Below are 19,835 nucleotides of genomic sequence, written 5' to 3' on the forward strand. Positions count from 1 at the left end.
GAAAAGTGAGAAATAGGCCAGCGGATCTTATTGTTCCAAGAGTGGTTTGTCCAGAAATCTTCAAACGATAAGATTTCTCTAGTGGATTCAAATATGAACGATATCTCTGATCTGGATGTAGGAACTATAGAGACACACAACATACCCTAAAATCGAGTTGATCCAATAGTAGAAGAATGAGAAATCGGCCGACGACGGTGACAGGTCTGAGGGGGGTTTCCCGAAACCTTCAAACAATTAGATTTTGCAAACGACGACAAATATGAACGATCCCTCCGGTCAGAATGAAGACAATGATGAGGTACACAAGATAACCAAATATTGGCCTCATCCAACGGTGAACGCCAGTGATATGGTTGTTGGAGCACTACTTTTGGTTGTAAGAGGGTTGGATTTTTAGAAATAAATGCATTTTAGTACTTTCTCTTAGATAAAATTTAATTGAGTCCATAAACATATGATTTTAGACTTTTCTTCCTCAACTTGAATTTTGTTTGTCATTAAGGCTCTCATTAGTAAAAAAAAAATAATGTCAAATTTCAATTCTTGTATTTCTGAACCTTATCAACCAATTCCTAGCCATTTTATGGGAGTTCTAGCATCCTTTTCTCACTTCTATCCTTTTTTATTATTATTCCTTCTGAATATATTCTTTTGATATGCTTTTTTTTTTTTCATTTTTTTGTGGGGAACCCAAAAATGGGTAACAACAGTTCACATGCAATGTGAACAGTGGAGCAGCCCGGGAGGTTTACCTGGCGGTCGTCCATTCTTGTGGGAGCTGTAGTTGCTGGTTCTATGCTGTTAGACGACGATTCTATTTTTTTTATGTTACTTCTTCTACCCGCTTTTGTCTCTTTTTTCTCCTTTTCTTCTTTTGTTTGTAATGGTGGTTGTGTTGTCGTTGATGGTGGCTTAAGGTGGTGCTGGTGGCTGCAGACGGTGGCTCTTCTCTGCGGTGGTGGGCAGTGTTTGCTGCTGTTCTTCCTGTTTGTGCAGAGGCACAGGCTTCTTCTTCTTCTTTATGGGTGTTACAGCAGGGGCAGGAAGATGGTGGCGGCGTTGCTCCAAACGGTGAAGAGAAAGAGAGACTGAAGAGATTTAGGTTATTGTTATTCCTTTCTCTTTTGTGTTCTTGTTCTTCTGTTCCTTTCCTTCTCACTTAGATCAAACTCTTTCCCCATCTCCTCTAATTCTCATTTTTTTTCCCTCTCTATGTCGTCTTCTTCGTTCTCTCCTCCATATCCTCTCCTCTATCTTGTTCTACTCTCATCTTTTTCTTTATGAATTTTTTATTTTATTTCGTTCGTCACCCTCTTCGGTTTTCTTTCCTCTCTTCACTGTACTCCCTCTGTTTCCCCCCTCGTTTTCCTCCTCTCTGGCTACTTCTTTCCTCTGGCTTTTATAGCTAGAGGATGCAGACGTTTTCTACCAACAGAGTAACGACCGGCGTACATGGTGGCGTGAGACATGCTCCCTAATTCAAGTGGCTCCATTATCATTGTTAAAGTCTCCTACCTTTAACGCCATAGCTGCAATGTTTAAAAAGACAATGAATAGTGCTTCAATGGAAACGACGCCATTTGGATTCTTCTGATTTGGTCATTTAAATGTTCGCAATTTTGTAATCAAACCCCGAAAAAATTGTAGTTGGGTCCTTTAATTTTAGCGCCTTTTTTGGTTTGGTCCTTGGTTTCGGATTGTTTCAATTAAGTCCCTAATTGACCATCAAACTTCAATAATTATGCAATTAAGCCCCTAATTTGACCAAACCAACTGGTCAAAATTCTAATTGGACCCTAGAACTTCAATTTTTTTCAATAAAAGCCTAAATTGACTTAAAAGATCAATTTTCTTGCAATCAAACCCTTCATAAATTCAATTAAACCTTGGATAAAATTTAATTGAGTCCATAAACATTTGAACTTTTCTTTCCCAAATTGGATTTTCCTTATCCTAAGGGCTCTCATCAGTAAAAAATATACTGTCAAAATTTCAATTCTTGTATTTTTGAACCTTCTCAACCCATTTCTCACCATTTTGTGGGCATTCCAACGTCTTTTTCTCTCACTTCTATTGTTTTTTGGATTCCTTCTGAATATATTTTTTTATAGATGTATTTTTTTTCCATCTTTTTATGTGGGAACCCAAAAATGGATAACAACAAGTACCTTCCCTAGCGGAGTCGTCATTCTGTTGCACGTCACGCGACGTCGTTGGTGATTTTTCATTTCTTTTCTTGATTGGTTTTGGGAGTCGCCTCCTAGTATTTAATTCAGGGCTACTAGGAAACCCAGGTGTACAGCTCTTGTCAGAAATTCACGGGTAAGGTACTGGTTGTGGCTAGGGAAGGTATTAACACCCCTAGCGCACCCTACCCGAGGTAAGCTGCTTTGTAATTTGATGAAATTTAAAAGGTTTTGAAAGCTGTCTTGCTAATGATTTCTTAAAAAGAGAAGAAAAGTTCTCTTTAGTAAGGAGATCCTTATCTTATCAGGTAAAAAAAAAAACTAATTGCTCTAGCATCAATAAAAAACAAAACAAACTTTTTAAATTTTGTTTTGATATTTTTTAAAACTTCTATTTAATATCAAGAATACATCTTATATATAAGATTATAATCTCTAATACCAAAAGAAAAATATTGTTTTGATATTTTTTGAAAAATGAACCAAATTCAATGCAAATTAAAACATTTCAATTTTTTTCTTTTTAATTCTTTTTATCTTTTTTAATTTTTATCATTTTAAAAAATTTATACATAAAAAAAATACAAACACAAACATCACTTTTTTACTGTATTTTACCTCCACCAGGACTACATATTACAAAATACTCAACGTTCAAATTAATCTAAACAACACATTAAACAGTTTGAATTTACAAAAAGAGGCCCCAAAATAGAATCTGGAACAGTTTAGCCACACAAACAGTGTTGGCAGGCTTCTATGTCACCAAAATAGTGGTGGCACGTCTTCTCCTGGCGCCGCTGCAAAAACTCTAGGCAGCTGGGGAGATCTGAAATGACTTCCTCCCTTCTTCCTCGCCAGCTGGGGAGGCACTGTTGCAGGGCCGACTTTGCTGCGGGAGGTAGAAGACGGGCAGATTTGTGGTGACCGTCAGGTGAGGGAGGCTGATAGGTCGGCTGAGAGAGGAGAGGGACAATGCTGAGAGGAAGGGAAGATGGGGACAGCTAGTTCGGTTGGCTGGTTTAGGTGGAGGCGTCTGTGTTGTTGGCTGAGAGAGAGGTAGTGTTTGAGAGGTAGGGAAAGCTTTGGCTAGCGAGAAGGGAGGCTGGGAGGCTAGCTTTTCAGGAGATGGGAGCTCTGGTGATGGCTTAGAGAGGGAGAAGTAACCGGGAGCAGAGGTTGGAGGGGGAACTGGGGCCTGAAGAGAGAAGGTGAGATGGCCCAGGTCTATGTGGGTCTGGGAGGCAATTTTGGTTTCTATGTGTGGGGTGCTTAGCAGGTCTATGTTGATGAATGGAGGGGCTCGAGTTCGGTTTTTTCTAAGAGAGAAGACCAAAGGAAGAGGGGGGCAATGGCTTTGGTTGGAGAAAAGGAGCGGCCAAGAGATGGGTGGGGCGGCTAGTGTGGGTAGAGATAGGTTTAGGTTTAGGTTTTATCGTGTTTCTCCTCTTTTTTGAAACCTCTCCACTTGTGAATGTGTTGGAAACTCCTCTTAGCAAGTCTATGTTGCTAGGATTTCAAACTTGATCCCTTAACTTCTTCTTGTTTTTTTTTTGTAAAATCGATTTTTTTTATTTTTTTTTATTTTTCTTATCAATATTGACTCGAATGAGAAAAATTATTGATTTAAAAAATAATACGTTCCAAAGATCTTTGAAAATTGAGATGATGCAAATATATTAAAAATATATATTTTGGATTTTTGTTGTTTTTTCGCTAATTTTGGATTTTTCAAAAATGTTATCAAAAAAATGGATAAAGAATTGGGTAAAAAAATCATGATTAAACATAGTTTTCTAAACATTAACATCAAAACTCATTCCTTCACTTTTCCTTCATTTGGCTGAATGTTATGTTCTCTTTCCTCCCCCAAATTTTTCTTTATTTACTTGTTATTTCAACTTGTTTTCATTATATTCCACTTCAACTTCATCATTTTTCCTTCCCCTCCTAATTCCCCAAAATTTCCATAAGGATTCTTAAGTTCAAGAAGCAAGGATTTAAGGAAAATTGAAGTAAAATTCCATGAAATTACTTTTTAACTTAATCAAGTAAGCTTAAAAACATCTAAATCAAACATTAACTTTAGACTTCTCATGCTTACCAATTGACTTGCTTTCAATTTCTCTTCTCTCCTAAAGTTAGCCAATTTCCCTCTCTCAATTCCTTCTTCCTTCACTTGATTCTTTCATAGATTAGGGTTTTATAAGTTGAACTTTGCAATTTTACAAGGTTATTCTCTCGATTTTCTTATTTTTTCCTTTTCTCTCTTTCTCTCACGTTCTTTTATGTTCTTTCTTTTCCCATTTTGCTTTTGCCTAGTTGGCAATATATAAAAGGAAGGGAGACCTTATTTTTTTTTTATTTTTTAATGGCAAATAACTATTTTACCCTTAATGAGTCATTTTGCTCTATTTGACGGTCCTTATTTTTTTGCTAGCACTACTAAGATTTGTTCATCCTAAAATTTTAACTAGATTGTATTCAATATATTTTAATGTCCCTTATAAAATTTCAGCTTAATCTGATGGCTAGATTAAAAATTATATCTAATAACGTAAAACTGGTCAAATTGTGATTTTTCATCAAATTTATGAATTTATATAAAAAATCTAAAAATTTAACCCTGGCTAAGACATCATATTGGAAGGCTCCACACAAATTTTTTTAATTTTCTGATAACCCGATTGAGAATTATGAAATTTTTTGTTTTGCATAAAACTAATCAATTTATGATTTTTCATCGAGAGGGTTTACACAATGGCCGGGTTCGGCGTCGGCCCAGGGTCTTCGAGGCCGGTCTCGACCCAATTCCTTATGGGTTGTGTCTCGACCCATGCTTCTATTGGGGCAGGTCTTGACCCACTTCTTTGTGGGTTCGGTCTCTCTTAAGCCTCCTTTGTGGTCGTTGGGACCCATTTTCTCATGAGTCCGGTCGCCTCCCAGTTTCCTCTAGGTTAGTCTTGACCCAATTCCTTTGGGGCCCCATCGTAGCCCAGTTGCCTTTGAGGGCCAGCCTTGACCTAATTCTTGAGCAGCCTAGTCACAGCCCAAAATCCTATTAGGGTCGGTCTAGACCCATTTTCTCATGCGTTAGGATTCAGCACAACTCCTTTATGGGCTCGTCTCGATCCAAATTCCTTTAGGCCCAAACCTAACCATTTTTATATAAATAATATGTTATTATGTAATATGATTTAAAAAGAAATCAAAAATAAAAAATTGAAAAAAAAATCATTTCCAAAAATTGGTGATTTTCTTGTTTACTTTATGCCTTTTTTTATTAACATTGATTTGTATTTTTATATCATAAAAACACAAATCCGGTGTTAAAATTATCCATCTTTTTTTCAAAATGTTGCAAAAAAATAATTATATATATAAAAAAATCTTGTTTCATGCATACAACAAAGTTCCTCAAAGCTTATAAATTGTTTTTAGCATATTTGTTTTAAAAAATCACAAAAATATCTTAACATGCATTTTTAGTTTTAATAACCAATCTATTAAAGTCATGAGAACTAGGCTAATATTTTAAAATTTTCAAAAAATTTATTTTGTTTTCTTATAATATCGAAGATTATGAATTTATATGTAAAATGTATTCCTGATATTAAAAAAAAGATTCTCTTTTATAAACTTTAGAACTATTATGTTTTTACTCGATAAGATAAAGATCTAATTATTGAGGACTTTTCTTAAAACATAAACAGACTAACACTTAGAAAATACAACAAGACAATAGTTTAATCAAACAATTAAACAATGTAACTTACCTTAAACAAGGTGTATTTAGGGTGCTAATACCTTTTATTTACGCAACCAGTCCCCGTGCCTGATCTTTGAGACTAGTTAGGGTTTTTAGTAACCAAAATACAAGATGTCGACTCCCATTCCCACTTTCCATAGATAAAAAACAAGGATACCTTGTCTTCCCCATTTTCCTGAACAACCCCAAAAACCGTTTAAAATAAAACAAAATCCAAATCAAGCTCTTTTGAATCAACTTGCCGTGGAAGCCAAGATATTATACCTATAATTTGGTGGTTGATATAAATTGAATGAATATCTAATAATTATAATCTATGATTCCGTCTTGTAGTTTGCTTACGTCAAGTCAACTTATTTTGGCTTTTATAAAAGTCAAGTCTCAATTTTGGTATATAATTAATTATTCGTGATAAAAATTAAAAAAAAATATTTCTAATTGGGTGTTGAATTCACAAAGTAATAACTAAATATATGAGGTTTAGCTACCTCTTCCACTATCCTCTTAAATTTTCTTCCTCTTGAATATTACACGCATAAACATATATGGAGCAGATTCGCCGGGCTGCTGTAGCTTATTATGAACATCTGCCCGCTAGGAATAAGAAGCTGGCCTGGAAAACTTTCAAAGCCATGGATAAGAACGGAGACGGGCAAATTAGCCTTCTTGAATACGTGAACTATCTCAAGAAAAACAAAGCCACAGATATCATTCATCCGAGCATCTTTACGGCGCTGGACAAGGACGGCAATGGAAGCTTGGATTTTGAGGAAGCCATCGTCTTGTACTACATCATGAAGAGTGGAAGGGCTTTAATTTGCAAGGGTTGTGATTCGTTCTTGGCAGGAGCATACTTCAGTTGCTCTCAATGTTTCTTCAATGGCGATTCAGATAGCACCTATGAAATTTGTTGTGCTTGTTATGGTGGTAAAAATTACACACACCACGGTGATGCCATCTTCTGCGATAACTATACTTTACTACGTCAAAGCAGGAGCGTGATACAACAGGCCCCCATAAAGGTAATTACTTTTAGAAACTAAAACACTATAATTATTTCTTTACTATTTATTACTATACATTTACCTAAATTCACTGATACCTCATTGTTTATGGATCATATTTTTTTTCATTTTGATAATCAATTTTGTTTTTTCTTGTAATTAATGTTAGTGATAATGAATTTAATGTCTCGTTGTCCTAATTGTTGCGTGGCTTTTATTCTATAGCATAGTAATAGTGATAATGAGAATACATCAGAATCGAAATTTGTTTTATAGTTTGGATGTTACCAATTTGTTTCACGTAATTTACCCATAACAGGACATTAGTATCTAATCATCATGCTTTGTTATCTGTAATTTCAGAAGCGAAGAAAGGTGCTTAAATCCCATAAAAAGACACTGCTAGTTGCAGAGATAACTGTTGGTCTTGCAGGCTTAACTGTTGGCGCTGCTGATCTTGCATCAAAATGTAACTGCAGCATTATGTGAAATAAGCAATGATGCATATGTCACCAGTCAAATGCTTCCAATCGTACAGTAAGCTCAAGTTACTTTTATGGAGTTGCATTTTTGTTGCAATGGTATTCTCATGCATTCGATCTCCATATTCTCATGTGTGCCTTTGGAGGGCATTGTGAATTTGTTACTTTAATGTTAAGCTGTTTTTGTGTACATCATGCAGTAAATGAAGCTTATCTAGTAAAATCATTGAACACCCTCACAAGTGATTTCATTGTACGTTAGATTAACTCTAAATAAATATATAGACATGACTGCTGGATAAAATGAGGTACTTATAATTTGTTTATATGTTTAGAAATGTATTGAGATAAATTAAAATGACATAATTGAGATCAAAATAAATGATTTGATAGAAATCTATACAAATAATAACTAACATATATTTTTGACTTAGTGAAAAAAGAAATAGATACATTAAGAGCCTAAAAAACAAAACAATCACTACTATATCATAAAAGAATAAGTATTCTTAATGCCATCATTCTGAACTTTCCGATTATATTACCATCGATGATTAAGCAATAAATAACATGTATCTATAGGAATTATATCACACCGGACCTGGTAGCCAATTTTTTCCAACAAAAAGTAAAACAAGACATCTATTTGTTGCCTTATTTTATTTTTTTTGGATTCGAGGAAACCTCATCCCTCGGAAAGTGCATTTTGTGGGTCCAGGTGAGCGAGTAAAACCCCGGCTGTCTCAATCTCTTACAAGAGATGCATTTGTTACCTTATGTTCATGCTTCTTTACCAAAGACCTCAATTTGTAGAGATGAGGGTATGCTTCCATCTTAAGGTGGAACTTGCTTGTCATATTAGTAAATACAACATTAACAAATGCACCACTATCAAAGATCACATCACATACCTTCCCATTTGCAGTAAACATTATTGCAACAAATTCAATCTTCACTTTCATGATGAACAACTCTCAAACTTCTTTGAATGATAAATAACTCACTTTAATTAGCATAAGTCACTTTATCTTCTTGATTTGATTCAATCAGCAAATCATTTTGCTAGCTATTTCTTCCTCCATAATAGTATAATTTTGCAATTTGGATAGTTAGAAGCAATATGTTTATACCCTTGAGACATAAAATACTTATTTGAATTAAAATTTGAGGGTTGGATCATCATAAATGACAGGATTTCTACCATTCTGAATAAGAAAAATAAGACTTGCAGCATGCACCCTTACCCATCTGATTTCTTTCCTTTTATTTTCTTTGCAAATTTCCTGTTGGCCTCCATGTTTGTTTTGTTGATTGGAGAGTTGCAGACCATGTTTTTATTGACTCATTTCAAAGGAAACAGTTGGTGCCTCATGGTCCCAGCTATGGAAGGAAAGAAAGGAGTTTTACCACCCTTTGATCAATGGAAACTAACTGCTGAAATCAAAATAGGAATCAGGATATTTCAGTTTCCTTTTGCGTTTTCTTTTACTGCAGATTAAAAGGGATTTACTTCCTAGAATTAATGCATTGAAGCTTTCCTAAATAAATATATATTTAGACTATATATAAACCCTCCTAATGACCTAACGGAAGAGGAAAAGGAGCAGAAAAAAATAGCAAAGAGAAAGACATGAAAAACACAAGAGAGGCAGGCAGTAGAAAAAAAACACAAAAAACAGAGGGAGTTTCTTTCTTGCATTCTTGCGTGCGTTGCTGTGAGGAAAGAGGAGAGAAAAAAAAGATAAAACGAAGAAGGAGCTTTGCTGCTAAACCTTGACAACAATGTTTGTTTGGTTTATATTTCAACTTTCAGTGAGACTTGCAATGCTTGAAAAAAGGGAGAGGTGTGAGTCACAAGTTTTGCTCTAAACCTTGATAGCAATGTTCGCTTGGTTTATATTTTAGCTGCTACAATAGAACATTTCAGTGAGACCTACATATACTATTTTTGATATTTAAAAAATTGTTTTGTCTTCTAGCTTTGCACCTTCGATTTCTATCTTAGTAACAAATTTGCATGCTTGCTCACTGTTTCTCCTATGTCTTTGAGTTAAGAATTTATTTTTTAATTATATTAGAGCTGCGTTTGTTTTGCTCTCTTATTGAGAGTAACTCTAAACTTTAAAGGTCTTCATTATTTCTCCATTTCTTTGTCCACGTGCTCTCTATTAGAACGTTGCATAGGAATAATTGGCTTATTGGCGCAAATTTGTTTTTTTTTACAGACAGAAAAAATAAAAAAAAAGTGAGGGAGAGCATAGTTAGTTAAGGGATTTTTTGTTGGTTTTTTGGCGGATTCGGGGTTCACGCTGTCCTCTGCTTCGATTTGTAGAAATAAGACAGCATGCATTTTTCTTTAGCCTTAGTATTTACTACACGTTCCTGCTTTTTGTGTGAAAAAAAATACATGGCAGTGCTTGAAAAAAAAGGGAGAGGCGTGAGTCAGGGGTTCTGCTACAGGATTGGGTTCAAAGGGTTTTTTTTTTTTTTTTTCATGTGATACGGACTTACTATTTTCTATCGAAAACAATGGGTCAAGCTATGTTTAGGTTTTGAGTCATTTGGCCTTGGAGGTTTATTTATTTATTATCCTGCTTTATTTTAGATGAAACGCTTAAGTCTTATGAATTTTTTTTTTGAAATATATGTGATGACTTGTTGTTTTTATTTGTGATTACCATAATGCTTATGTTTCGATCAAATAAAAAAAGAAATTTCTTATGTGTTGCATACAACTAATACCATAACATATTTTGAATGTTTTTTATATAAAATTTATTGAAAGTTTCAAAAATGTATTTTCGCATGGATTTCTTAAACACAACAAAAATTATTTTCTTGCGTATCTGAATTTTACAACATGTTTGTAAAACTCCAAAGGGTATTGGCTAATATTCCAAAAAAATAAAAAATCTTATTTTGGTGGGAATTCATCTTTTATTCACCGTTAATGTTTTGATAAAGAAATCTCAAATGGATAAATATCCAAAGTATTATTGAGAATAACTTGTTATTATTTACTGTTAATATTTGGATTAAGAAACCCTAAGTGGTGAATTTATAAAATAATTTTATAGGAATAATAAATCACCACAAATTCTTGAAAGAAGCCTTGATTGTAATCGAGGACATTTGAAAAAAAAAAATTATAAGCAAAAACTATTCAAGCGGAATGAATTCTCTGTATTGATTTTGTTCAATATATATACAAGATACATTAGGGTTCCCTTATAGACTAGAAACTGATAAGGAATGACAGCTAAATCAATGTAGATAAATACAAAATATTCTTATGTATCTTTCCTATTTATCTCAAGATATAACTTTCCTATTTACATCAAAACACTATTGATATAATTTCCAACACTCCCCCTCAAGTTGGAGAGTGAATATCAATAACTCCCAACTTGCACATGAGCTGTTTGAACTTTTCCTTTCCCAAAGCCTTTGTAAACACATCTGCTAATTGTTGTGAAGAAATCACGTATCGAGTAGCAATTTCACCTCGCAAAATTTTGTCCCGAATAAAGTGGCAATCCATTTCAATATGTCGAGTTCTCTCATGAAATACTGGATTTTGTGCAATGTGTAAGGCAGCTTGATTATCACAATGAAGAGTAACAGGATCTGAAACTGGCATATGTAAATCTGTTAATAAATGTCTTAACCAAGTGAGCTCACAACATGTACCTGCCATTGCTCTATATTCAGCTTCCGCACTTGATAAGGAAACTATCTTTTGCCTTTTAGTTCTCCATGAAAATAAAGAATTCCCAAGGAATACACAATACCCGGTGGTGGAACGGCGAGTGACAGGGCAACCCGCCCAATCAGAGTCATAAAATGCCTTTAAGTGTAATGAATTATTTGAATGAAGAAGCAAACCTTGACCAGGAGCTAATTTTAAATAACGAACAACTCAAAGAGCAGGAGCCATGTGAGGTTGACGTGGTTCATGCATGAATCGACTGAGAATGTGAACTGAATATGTGATATCTGGTCTAGTGATGGTTAAGTAAATTAATCGACCAACTAGACGCTGATATATACAAGGATCTTTGAGCAATTCTCCTGTATTTGAAAGTCTACATTCTTCCATAGGAAACTCAACTGGTTTGACACCCAAGTATCCACTGTCTTTGATAATTTCCAAAGCATATTTGCGTTGGGAAATGTAAATACCTTTCTTGGAATGGGCTATTTCAATGCCTAAGAAGAATTTCAGATCACTAAGGTCTTTAATGCGGAAACGAATGTGGAGGAACTGCTTTAAACCTTTGATGGATTCAATGTTGTTCTCGGTTATTAAAATGTCATCCACATAGATTAATAGGACAGTAAGGGATGTGCCATCTCTTTTGATGAACAAGGAATAATCGGCTTTTGACTGAAAGAAACCAACAGCAAGAATAACTTCTGTGAACTTAGAGAACCACTGTCGAGACGCTTGCTTAAGCCCGTATAGTGATTTGTGGAGGCGACACACAATGTTCTCCCCCTGTAGCCAAAGACCAGGAGGAGGAGACATATAAATTTCTTCCAATAAATCACCATTTAAGAAAGCATTGTTGACGTCTAGCTGATGTAAAGGCCAGTTCAAACTGGCAGCAATAGCAAGGAGGGAGCGGACAGTGACCATTTTTGCAGTGGGGGAAAAAGTATCATGATAATCAATTCCAGCAGTTTGTGTGAAACCCCGAGCGACTAGGTGAGCTTTATAGCGCTCAACAGATCCATCAGCCTTGCGTTTGATGCGATACACCCATTTACAATTGATTGGGTGTTTGCCAGGGGGCAAAGGAACGAGGCTCCAGGTGTGATTGTCAATGAGAGCTTGAAGCTCAAAATTCATAGCTTCCTGCCACTTAGGATCAGTCATAGCAAGTTCATAGGAAGGAGGTTCCTCATCACGACTAACATTGGCAATATAACAGAGATGTGATGGAGAATACCGATTATAAGAAATAAAGTGACAGAGAGGATATTTCATACCTGGTGTAGGTGCAGACAAGGCCGAGAACAATTGGTGTGGAGGCAGAATCACCTGCAAGCAAACATAATCCTTAAGGCGAACGTTGGCTTCTCGAGGTCATTGAGAACGACAAAGTGGTTGGTCATGGATAACCAGAGTAGGTTCAGGAAGGACAGGGTCATCCGATTGAACAGAGGTTTGCGGTGCAGCTGATGGAGTTAATGGAGTAGAGGAAGGTGGCTCAGGAAGAGAAGGTGCTGAGTCGGGTGGTGCAGTTGAAGAGGATATAGGGGGATCAAAGGGATCAATGATGGCTGATGAGGGAGGAAGATGGGAATAAGAATCAGATACAATAGGAAGAGGAATAGGCAAGGCTGGTGGATTGGGTGCTGTAGGATTGATTTGTGGTGGATGATAGAAGGTGTCCTCAAGAAATACCACGTCCCGATTGGTGAAAATTTTCTGAGTTGCAATATCATAAAGTTTGTAAGCTTTTTGTCCCATAGGGTAACCAAGAAAAATGCATTTTGTGGCATGGGGAGAAAATTTTGAGGATGGATTGACTATGGTTGCAAAAGCAATGCATCCAAAAACTCGCATGCGAGAATAATTAGGTAATTTGTTGTAAAGAATCTCAAAGGGTGTTTTTTTATGAAGCAATAGAGTAGGAAGGCGATTAATAATATGGACAGCAGTAAGAATGCATTCTTCCCAGAAAGTAATGGGTAAATGAGATTGAAAATGGAGAGCGCGAGCAGTTTCAAGGATGTGTCTATGTTTGCGCTCAACGACACCATTTTGCTGAGGTGTATAGACACAAGAGTGTTGAAAGAGAACGCCTTCCTCAAGGAAAAAAATTTTTAATGAAAGAAATTCAGCCCCATTATCAGAACGAAGTTTTTGAACCTTTGTATTGAATTGAGTGTGAACATAGTGAAAGAACTGACGAAGTAGAGTTTGTGTTTCACTCTTGTTACGCATTAAAAAAACCCATGTAAAACGAGAAAAATCATCCACAATGGTCAAGAAATAAAAAGCACCAGAAATAGAGGGGGTTTTATAACGACCCCAATTATCACAATGAATAAGAGAAAAACACTTTGAAGTTGAAATTGAACTAGAAGGAAAAGGGTGACGAGTTTGTTTTGCCAATGGAAAAACGTCACATTTATGACTGGAATCAAAATTAAATTTAAGTGAATTATCAGCTAAAAATTGTAAACGATTAGAAAGAAGGGTGTCCCAATCAGCGATGCCAAAGATCGGATGAAATAATCAAATTGCAAGCAAAATGGGTAGAAGGAGGAGTTGAAGCCAACGCCACAAGATAATACAGGTCATCACGTCGCTTACCCACAACAATCATTGTCCTCGTAGCCAAGTCCTGCAAAATACACCAAGATGGAAAAAAAGTCACTGAGCAATGTAAATCATCGGTTGTCTTGCCAACAGACATAAGATCAACTTTAAAGCTTGGCACACAGAGGACATTGGTCAATTGAAAAGAATTGTTAAATTGAATGGAGCCCGTCATAGTAATTTTTGCCACGTCTCCACTAGGTAAGGAAACAGGTGCCAAAGACAGATTCTTGTTGACATGCTTTAATGATGTATGAGAAGAAGTAATATGATGGGTTGCCCCACTGTCAAGTATCCAATGATTGTGAGCAACCAGTAATAAACCTGATGCATTGAAGGTTGGGTCAGCAGCAACATTAGCCTGTGGAGTGACAGGCTTGGTGGCCAAGGCACTGAGTATCTAAACATATTGATCCTCAGTTAAGTTGGGCAGAGACACCTGGAGTTCCTGAAAAGTGGGATTAAAATCCACTTGATTTGCAGAGGGTTTACCAGATGTAGAGTGTGAGTTATGCCTGTCGTAGCCTTGGCGCTGGTGTGGTGCCTTTTCTTTACCTTTTGGATGACTAGGAGGGTAGCCAATCAATTTGTAATAGGTTGCTTTCCTGTGATACATATCACCACAGTAAGTGCACTTAAAAGGCTCTTTGTTACGTGAATTATTTGATTGATTCCCATGAACTTGATTATTGTGCCGACCCTTAGGCATGTTGTAATTTCCACGCACAGCCATGGCTGCTGTATTTGATGGTATGATGACAACAGCCCCCAACTCACGCTGTTTTTCTTCTTGCACAACAGAGGTATAAGCTTGACGAACCGATGGTAAAGGGTTCATCAAAAAAATCTAACCTCTTGCACCTGAATATGACTCATTGAGTCCCATGAGAAACTGTATAAGTTTGGTTCGATCATTCCGCGCGCCACAGGTACATGTTTCTGAATTAAAGGATACAAGCTCGTCCCATAAACCCTTCAACTTTGTGTAATATGCTGCCACTGACATCTGACCTTGCTCAATCCTGTAGATGTCTCGCTGAATCTGAAAAATACGAGGAGCGTTCCTTAAAGAAAATCTTTCACGAAGATCTTCCTAGATGGCATGAGGAGTATTGCATGAAAGAACATAATCGGCTAATTCTGGCTCAAGAGAATTTAGGATCCATGAAAGCACCATGTCGTTGCAGCGCTGCCAAAGGGCATGTTCTTCAGGATTTGAAGCCTCATGGGGTTCTTTGATTTTGCCAGTAATAAAACCTGTCTTATTCTTGGCACTTAGAGAAATTTTCATAGCACGGTGCCAAGAATTATAGTTGTCACCATTCAATCATTTTGAAACAAGAAGTAAACCAGGGTGATCTGAATGGTGGAGAAATAATGAAGAACCAAGGGTGCTGGGAGCAGAGGGTGAGTCGCCAGAGCTCAAAAAATCAATATCATTAGCAGCCATGATTTAAAAGAGAAAAAAGAGAAGACAAGGCTGAGACTAACAAAACAGATGCGTTGGAGAATAAGAAGAAATAGGGTTAGGTCGTAGCCTGCTCTGATACCATATAAGCAAAAACTATTCAAGCGGAATTAATTCTCTGTATTGATTTTGTTCAATATATATACAAGATACATTAGGGTTCCCTTATAGACTAGAAACTGATAAGGAATGACAGCTAAATCAATGTAGATAAATACAAAATATTCTTATGTATCTTTCCTATTTATCTCAAGATACAACTTTCCTATTTACATCAAAACACTATTGATATAATTTCCAACAAATTTTCTCCACGGTTTACGAGCCGTGGGAGTTTAAAACACTAAGGCAAAAATAGATTCTTAAAGTGGCCTATATTTTTAAATTTTTGTCTCTCCTCCTTGCGATTTACGAATCGCAAACTCTTGAAATTATAAAGGGAAAATGAGCTTCTAAAGAACATAGAAGCTCTTTGGATTTCTATTTTAATAAATTTAGTTTGAATCAAACATAGGAAAACTGATGGGATTAAACAACACCAACACCATAGCAATTATAAAGCAAATCAAACACTAAGCAGCTTACCTTAGGTAGGGTGTATTAGGGGTGTTAATACCTTCACTTTACGCTACCAGTCTCTTGCCTTTAAAATCTCTTAAAGACCAGTTAGGGTTCCTAGTGACCAAATACTAGGTGGTGACTCCTTTACATAAAAAAAAAACCTGAAATCAATCAAGGGTCACAACGCTTCTCCGTGTGGGTGCGAGTTGAGAATAATGGAATGTGTTGGGTTGTGCCTTAGCCAACCTTCCTATTTATATATATACGGTAGAATACTGCAGTAACTGTAGGGATTACAACATTGGAATAATCCTATATTAATTTCTTATTCTGATAGATACATGCTATATATACATTCTATATATAATAGTGCCACAATTTCCATCTATCACCACAAAGATCCCGATTCGAGAAAAAAATTGCCACGACATCGCACACTGGCTACAGTTTCTTGGATAATTGATCTCCTTTCAATTATCCAGTGTAGGATACGAACATCAAACGAAAATCTAAGCTTGGAAATGGATACCGAAACAATACACTACTTAAAAAGTAGTTAAAAACAAAAGATAAAATTTGGCTTAGTTTTATTTTTTTGTTAATAGTTGAAATTTTATTAAGAAAAAGGCTACAAAGATAATAGCCTAACTTACATCAGATGAACAAGCAGAGGAAAGGAAAGCACAAAAATTATTGCATGAAACAAGGGAGAGCAACAAAAGGGGAACAAACAAATAATAAGAAACCAACTCCTCCCGACTAAACATTCTCTATATTAAGCTCTAAAGAGTTGGAATCAAGCCTCAGCCATAAAGCTATACTTTGGCGCACCATGGAGAAATAGATTTGAAGGTTAGGGGCAGCATCATTCAAAATAACATCATTTCGATGAAGCTAAAGATTCCAAACAACACATAAGAAAAGAAGTTGCCATGAGAGATTTTGTTGCTTGCCTTTAACCATAGAAGACCATTGGTAGCACATATCATCAATAGATTTTGGAAAAACACTGCAAAAGCCCTGATTAGAAAGCAGTTTCATCCATATATTCCAAGAGAAGTGGCAGTGAATGAAGAGGTGACTTGAAGATTCCAAGCTTTTATTGCAGAAAGCACATATTGACTCCTGAAGGGTGAGGTAGTCATGCTGAAATAGAAAATCTCTTGTGATTACTTTGTCTTGGACAAGGAGCCAAAGGAAAAGTTGCACTTTTGGTGGGGTTAGTTTTATCCAAACAGAAGATTGGAATGGTTTGGCACCACCGTATAGCAGCTGGTCCATCATTTTAGAGCAAGATTTTACACTGAAGAGGCCATCGTTGTTGAGGGTCCAGATTTTCTTATCCATCTTGTGGCAAAACATTGGCTTGGATTCCAGCAAAGATGATAAAAGTGATAGTTGTTCTTGTTCAAAATGAAATGGAGGTCTGCGCCATTATAGGGACCAGAGCCAGATTCCATTGCTCCATCTACCCATGTCAGCCACCAAAGCAGATTTAGAGGAAGACAAAAGATATAGCCTAGGGAAGGCTGTTTTGAGAGGGTAGTCACCAATCCAGTTGTCTAGCCAAAAGGATGTTAAACTGCCATCCCCCACCATGAATTTGCAATGATTCGTGAAGACATGGTGAACGTCGATTTGAACAATGGACATAATATCCTTCCATATCTTGGAGGGTTGGTTGTAGAAAATTGGGATCCCATTCTTATAAGCTGGATTGTACATTGAAGAGATAATCATTTTCCATAACTTATACCTGGGGAAGAGAGTCTCCAAATCCATTTTAGCAGCAAGGCTCTGTTTTTCGATATAAGGGAGCCTACACCGAGGCCTCCTTGTTTCTTATCGCGCATCACTAGTCTCCATTGGATCTTGCAGAAAGATCTTTGATTGGTACATCCACACCACAAGAAACATCTTTGGATGGATGAAAGAAGCCTGCTTACCCCTTTTGGCATCTTGAATACAAACATAAAATATATAGGCAGGGAATTAAGGACACTTTTAATGAGACATAGACAACCTGCCATGCTTAGTAGTCTCCTTTTCCACATATGAAGCCTTTTATGAAACTTCTCTATCACTAGCTTCCATGTAGAGATACGAGATGGATTGGCTCCTAGTGGCATGCCAAGATATTTGCTTAGGAGGGAGTCTGATCTGCAAAAAATAGATGTAGCCAAGTGCAAGCACAAGTGATCGTCGACATTGATACCAATAATGGAGCTTTTATAGAAGTTTATATGAAGGCCTGAAGTCAGAGCAAACCATCTCAAAATTCTTTTGACTTGAACTAACTGATCAATATCTGTCAGGATGAATATTAACGTGTCATCTGCATATTGTAGATGGCTGATGAAAATTCCTGATGCAAATTGCAGCCATTTGATAATATTCCCACTAGATTTCCTTTGAAAGAGGACTGAGAGGCCCTTAGCAGCTATGTCAAATAGAAAAGGGGAAATCAGGTCTCCTTGACGCAGTCCTTGCCGAACAGAGAATTCTTTTGAAGGAGATCCATTGATGATGACCGAGAGTTTTGATGAAGAAAGACATTCATAAATCATGGTTCTCCATTTTTTGCCAAACCCCACATAACCCATGATATCATCTAGGTAATCCCAGGAGACTGAGTCGAAGGCTTTATGGAAATCAATCTTGAAAATGAGACCTGCCACTTTTCGCTTTTTTAGATCACTCACTAGCTCATTTGCAATCATAAAGCCATCTATAATGTTGCGGTCTACTATAAACACTGATTGGTTAATGCTAATGATATCTTGCATAACAGTTTTCAGTCTAGATGTAAGGATTTTAGCAATGATCTTATAGATACCATGAATCATGCTAATGGGCCGAAAATCTTTAAACTCAATGGGTTCTACTGTCTTAGAGAGGAGAGTTACGTAGGTTGTATTGATTCCTTTGGGTAGCCTTCCTGTTCTGAAGAAGCTTAAGACTATATCGAGAATATCTTGGTTCATAAAATTAACATCAGGCATAATATATACTTACCAATAGACGAAAATCCAACCAACATTGCTATGTTCTTTAACGTCTAAAGCAGGTTTATATAAATTAAAAGAAAATATTGCCAGACCTATTCCTTTCCTCATCAGGGGACCACAACCTCAAATCTCCATCTCCAGTGAGATTGATTGGTAATATGTAACAAAACGACGATAAGTATAAGTTCAATAAGAGGTCTAAGTTCAATGGCAATTGACACCATACGCGTTATGCCATTGAATCTGGGCTAGTTGAACAAAACAACATGTCGTATAAAAACAACTATAATTTTTTTATATGTTCATTGAATCTATTATATATATATATATATATATATCTTAATAGAAATTAAAGTAGGTTTATTTTAATGCTGTGTTCCCTATAATTATTACCGTGTTCTATAACACACACACACACACACAATGCATATTAAATAGAAAATTTTGAGTAAGGCAAACCTAAGTCATTCTATTATTCTCAACTGAATCATACACAAATTTCACCAAGAAATACTATAGGCATTGTTTTATAATCAGACTAGAACATGCTGGGTTGCATGGTTTGATCAGATTGGTTGATTGTAATAGTCAATGGCCTCTGGCAGAAGTAGTGTTAGAAGTTGCTGCTAAATTTCCTAGGAAATGCAATTTCTTTAATATATACGTACAGATAGCAATATGCAACACTAACATATCGATAGTTAAAACGAAAACTGTTTTCTCCACTCAAAATCTTCCATTTTGTCTTTTAAGTGAAAAACACGTTCGGTTGATTTATTTGCCTTCTAGCCCATTGACATGCAATAATTTATTATTTTCATAAAATAACCATTTCGTGAAATTAAATTTATTTCATATAAACTAGATCTAATTAAGATATTAAAATAAACTATGAGGTATTCATTCAATTTATGTACCAAACTTGAGACTTGACTTTTATAAAAGCCAAAATAAGTTGACTTGACGCAAACAAACTACGAGACGGAATCATGGATTATAATTATGAGGTATACATTCAATTTA

The 19,835-nt window shown here is 36.1% G+C and overlaps 1 protein-coding gene across 2 annotated transcripts; it reads left to right on the top strand.

Moving 5' to 3' along the window:
• The first annotated feature begins 6,403 nt into the window (after positions 1-6,403).
• LOC118046755 (uncharacterized) lies at positions 6,404-7,677 on the top strand. 2 transcript variants are annotated; one of them, XM_035055766.2, is made up of 2 exons: positions 6,404-6,980; positions 7,326-7,677. In XM_035055766.2, exons 1-2 carry the CDS (start codon positions 6,504-6,506, stop codon positions 7,449-7,451), a joined length of 603 nt encoding a protein of 200 aa, XP_034911657.1. In that variant the 5' UTR covers positions 6,404-6,503; the 3' UTR covers positions 7,452-7,677. The 2 variants fall into 2 exon arrangements, with proteins under 2 accessions (XP_034911657.1, XP_073262933.1); XM_073406832.1 differs by having other exon boundaries at positions 7,396-7,677.
• The last annotated feature ends 12,158 nt before the right edge of the window (positions 7,678-19,835 follow it).

Source organism: Populus alba, chromosome 19 (genome assembly GCF_005239225.2).
Source record: "Populus alba chromosome 19, ASM523922v2, whole genome shotgun sequence".
NCBI lineage: Eukaryota > Viridiplantae > Streptophyta > Magnoliopsida > Malpighiales > Salicaceae > Populus > Populus alba.

Excerpts from the sequence above, each read along its gene's own strand:
- LOC118046755 (XM_035055766.2), top strand. The coding sequence starts at position 6,504 with ATGGAGCAGATTCGCCGGGCTGCTGTAGCTTATTATGAACATCTGCCC. Across the intron at positions 6,981-7,325 it reads TACAACAGGCCCCCATAAAG|AAGCGAAGAAAGGTGCTTAA; the intron begins GTAATTACTTTT and ends CTGTAATTTCAG.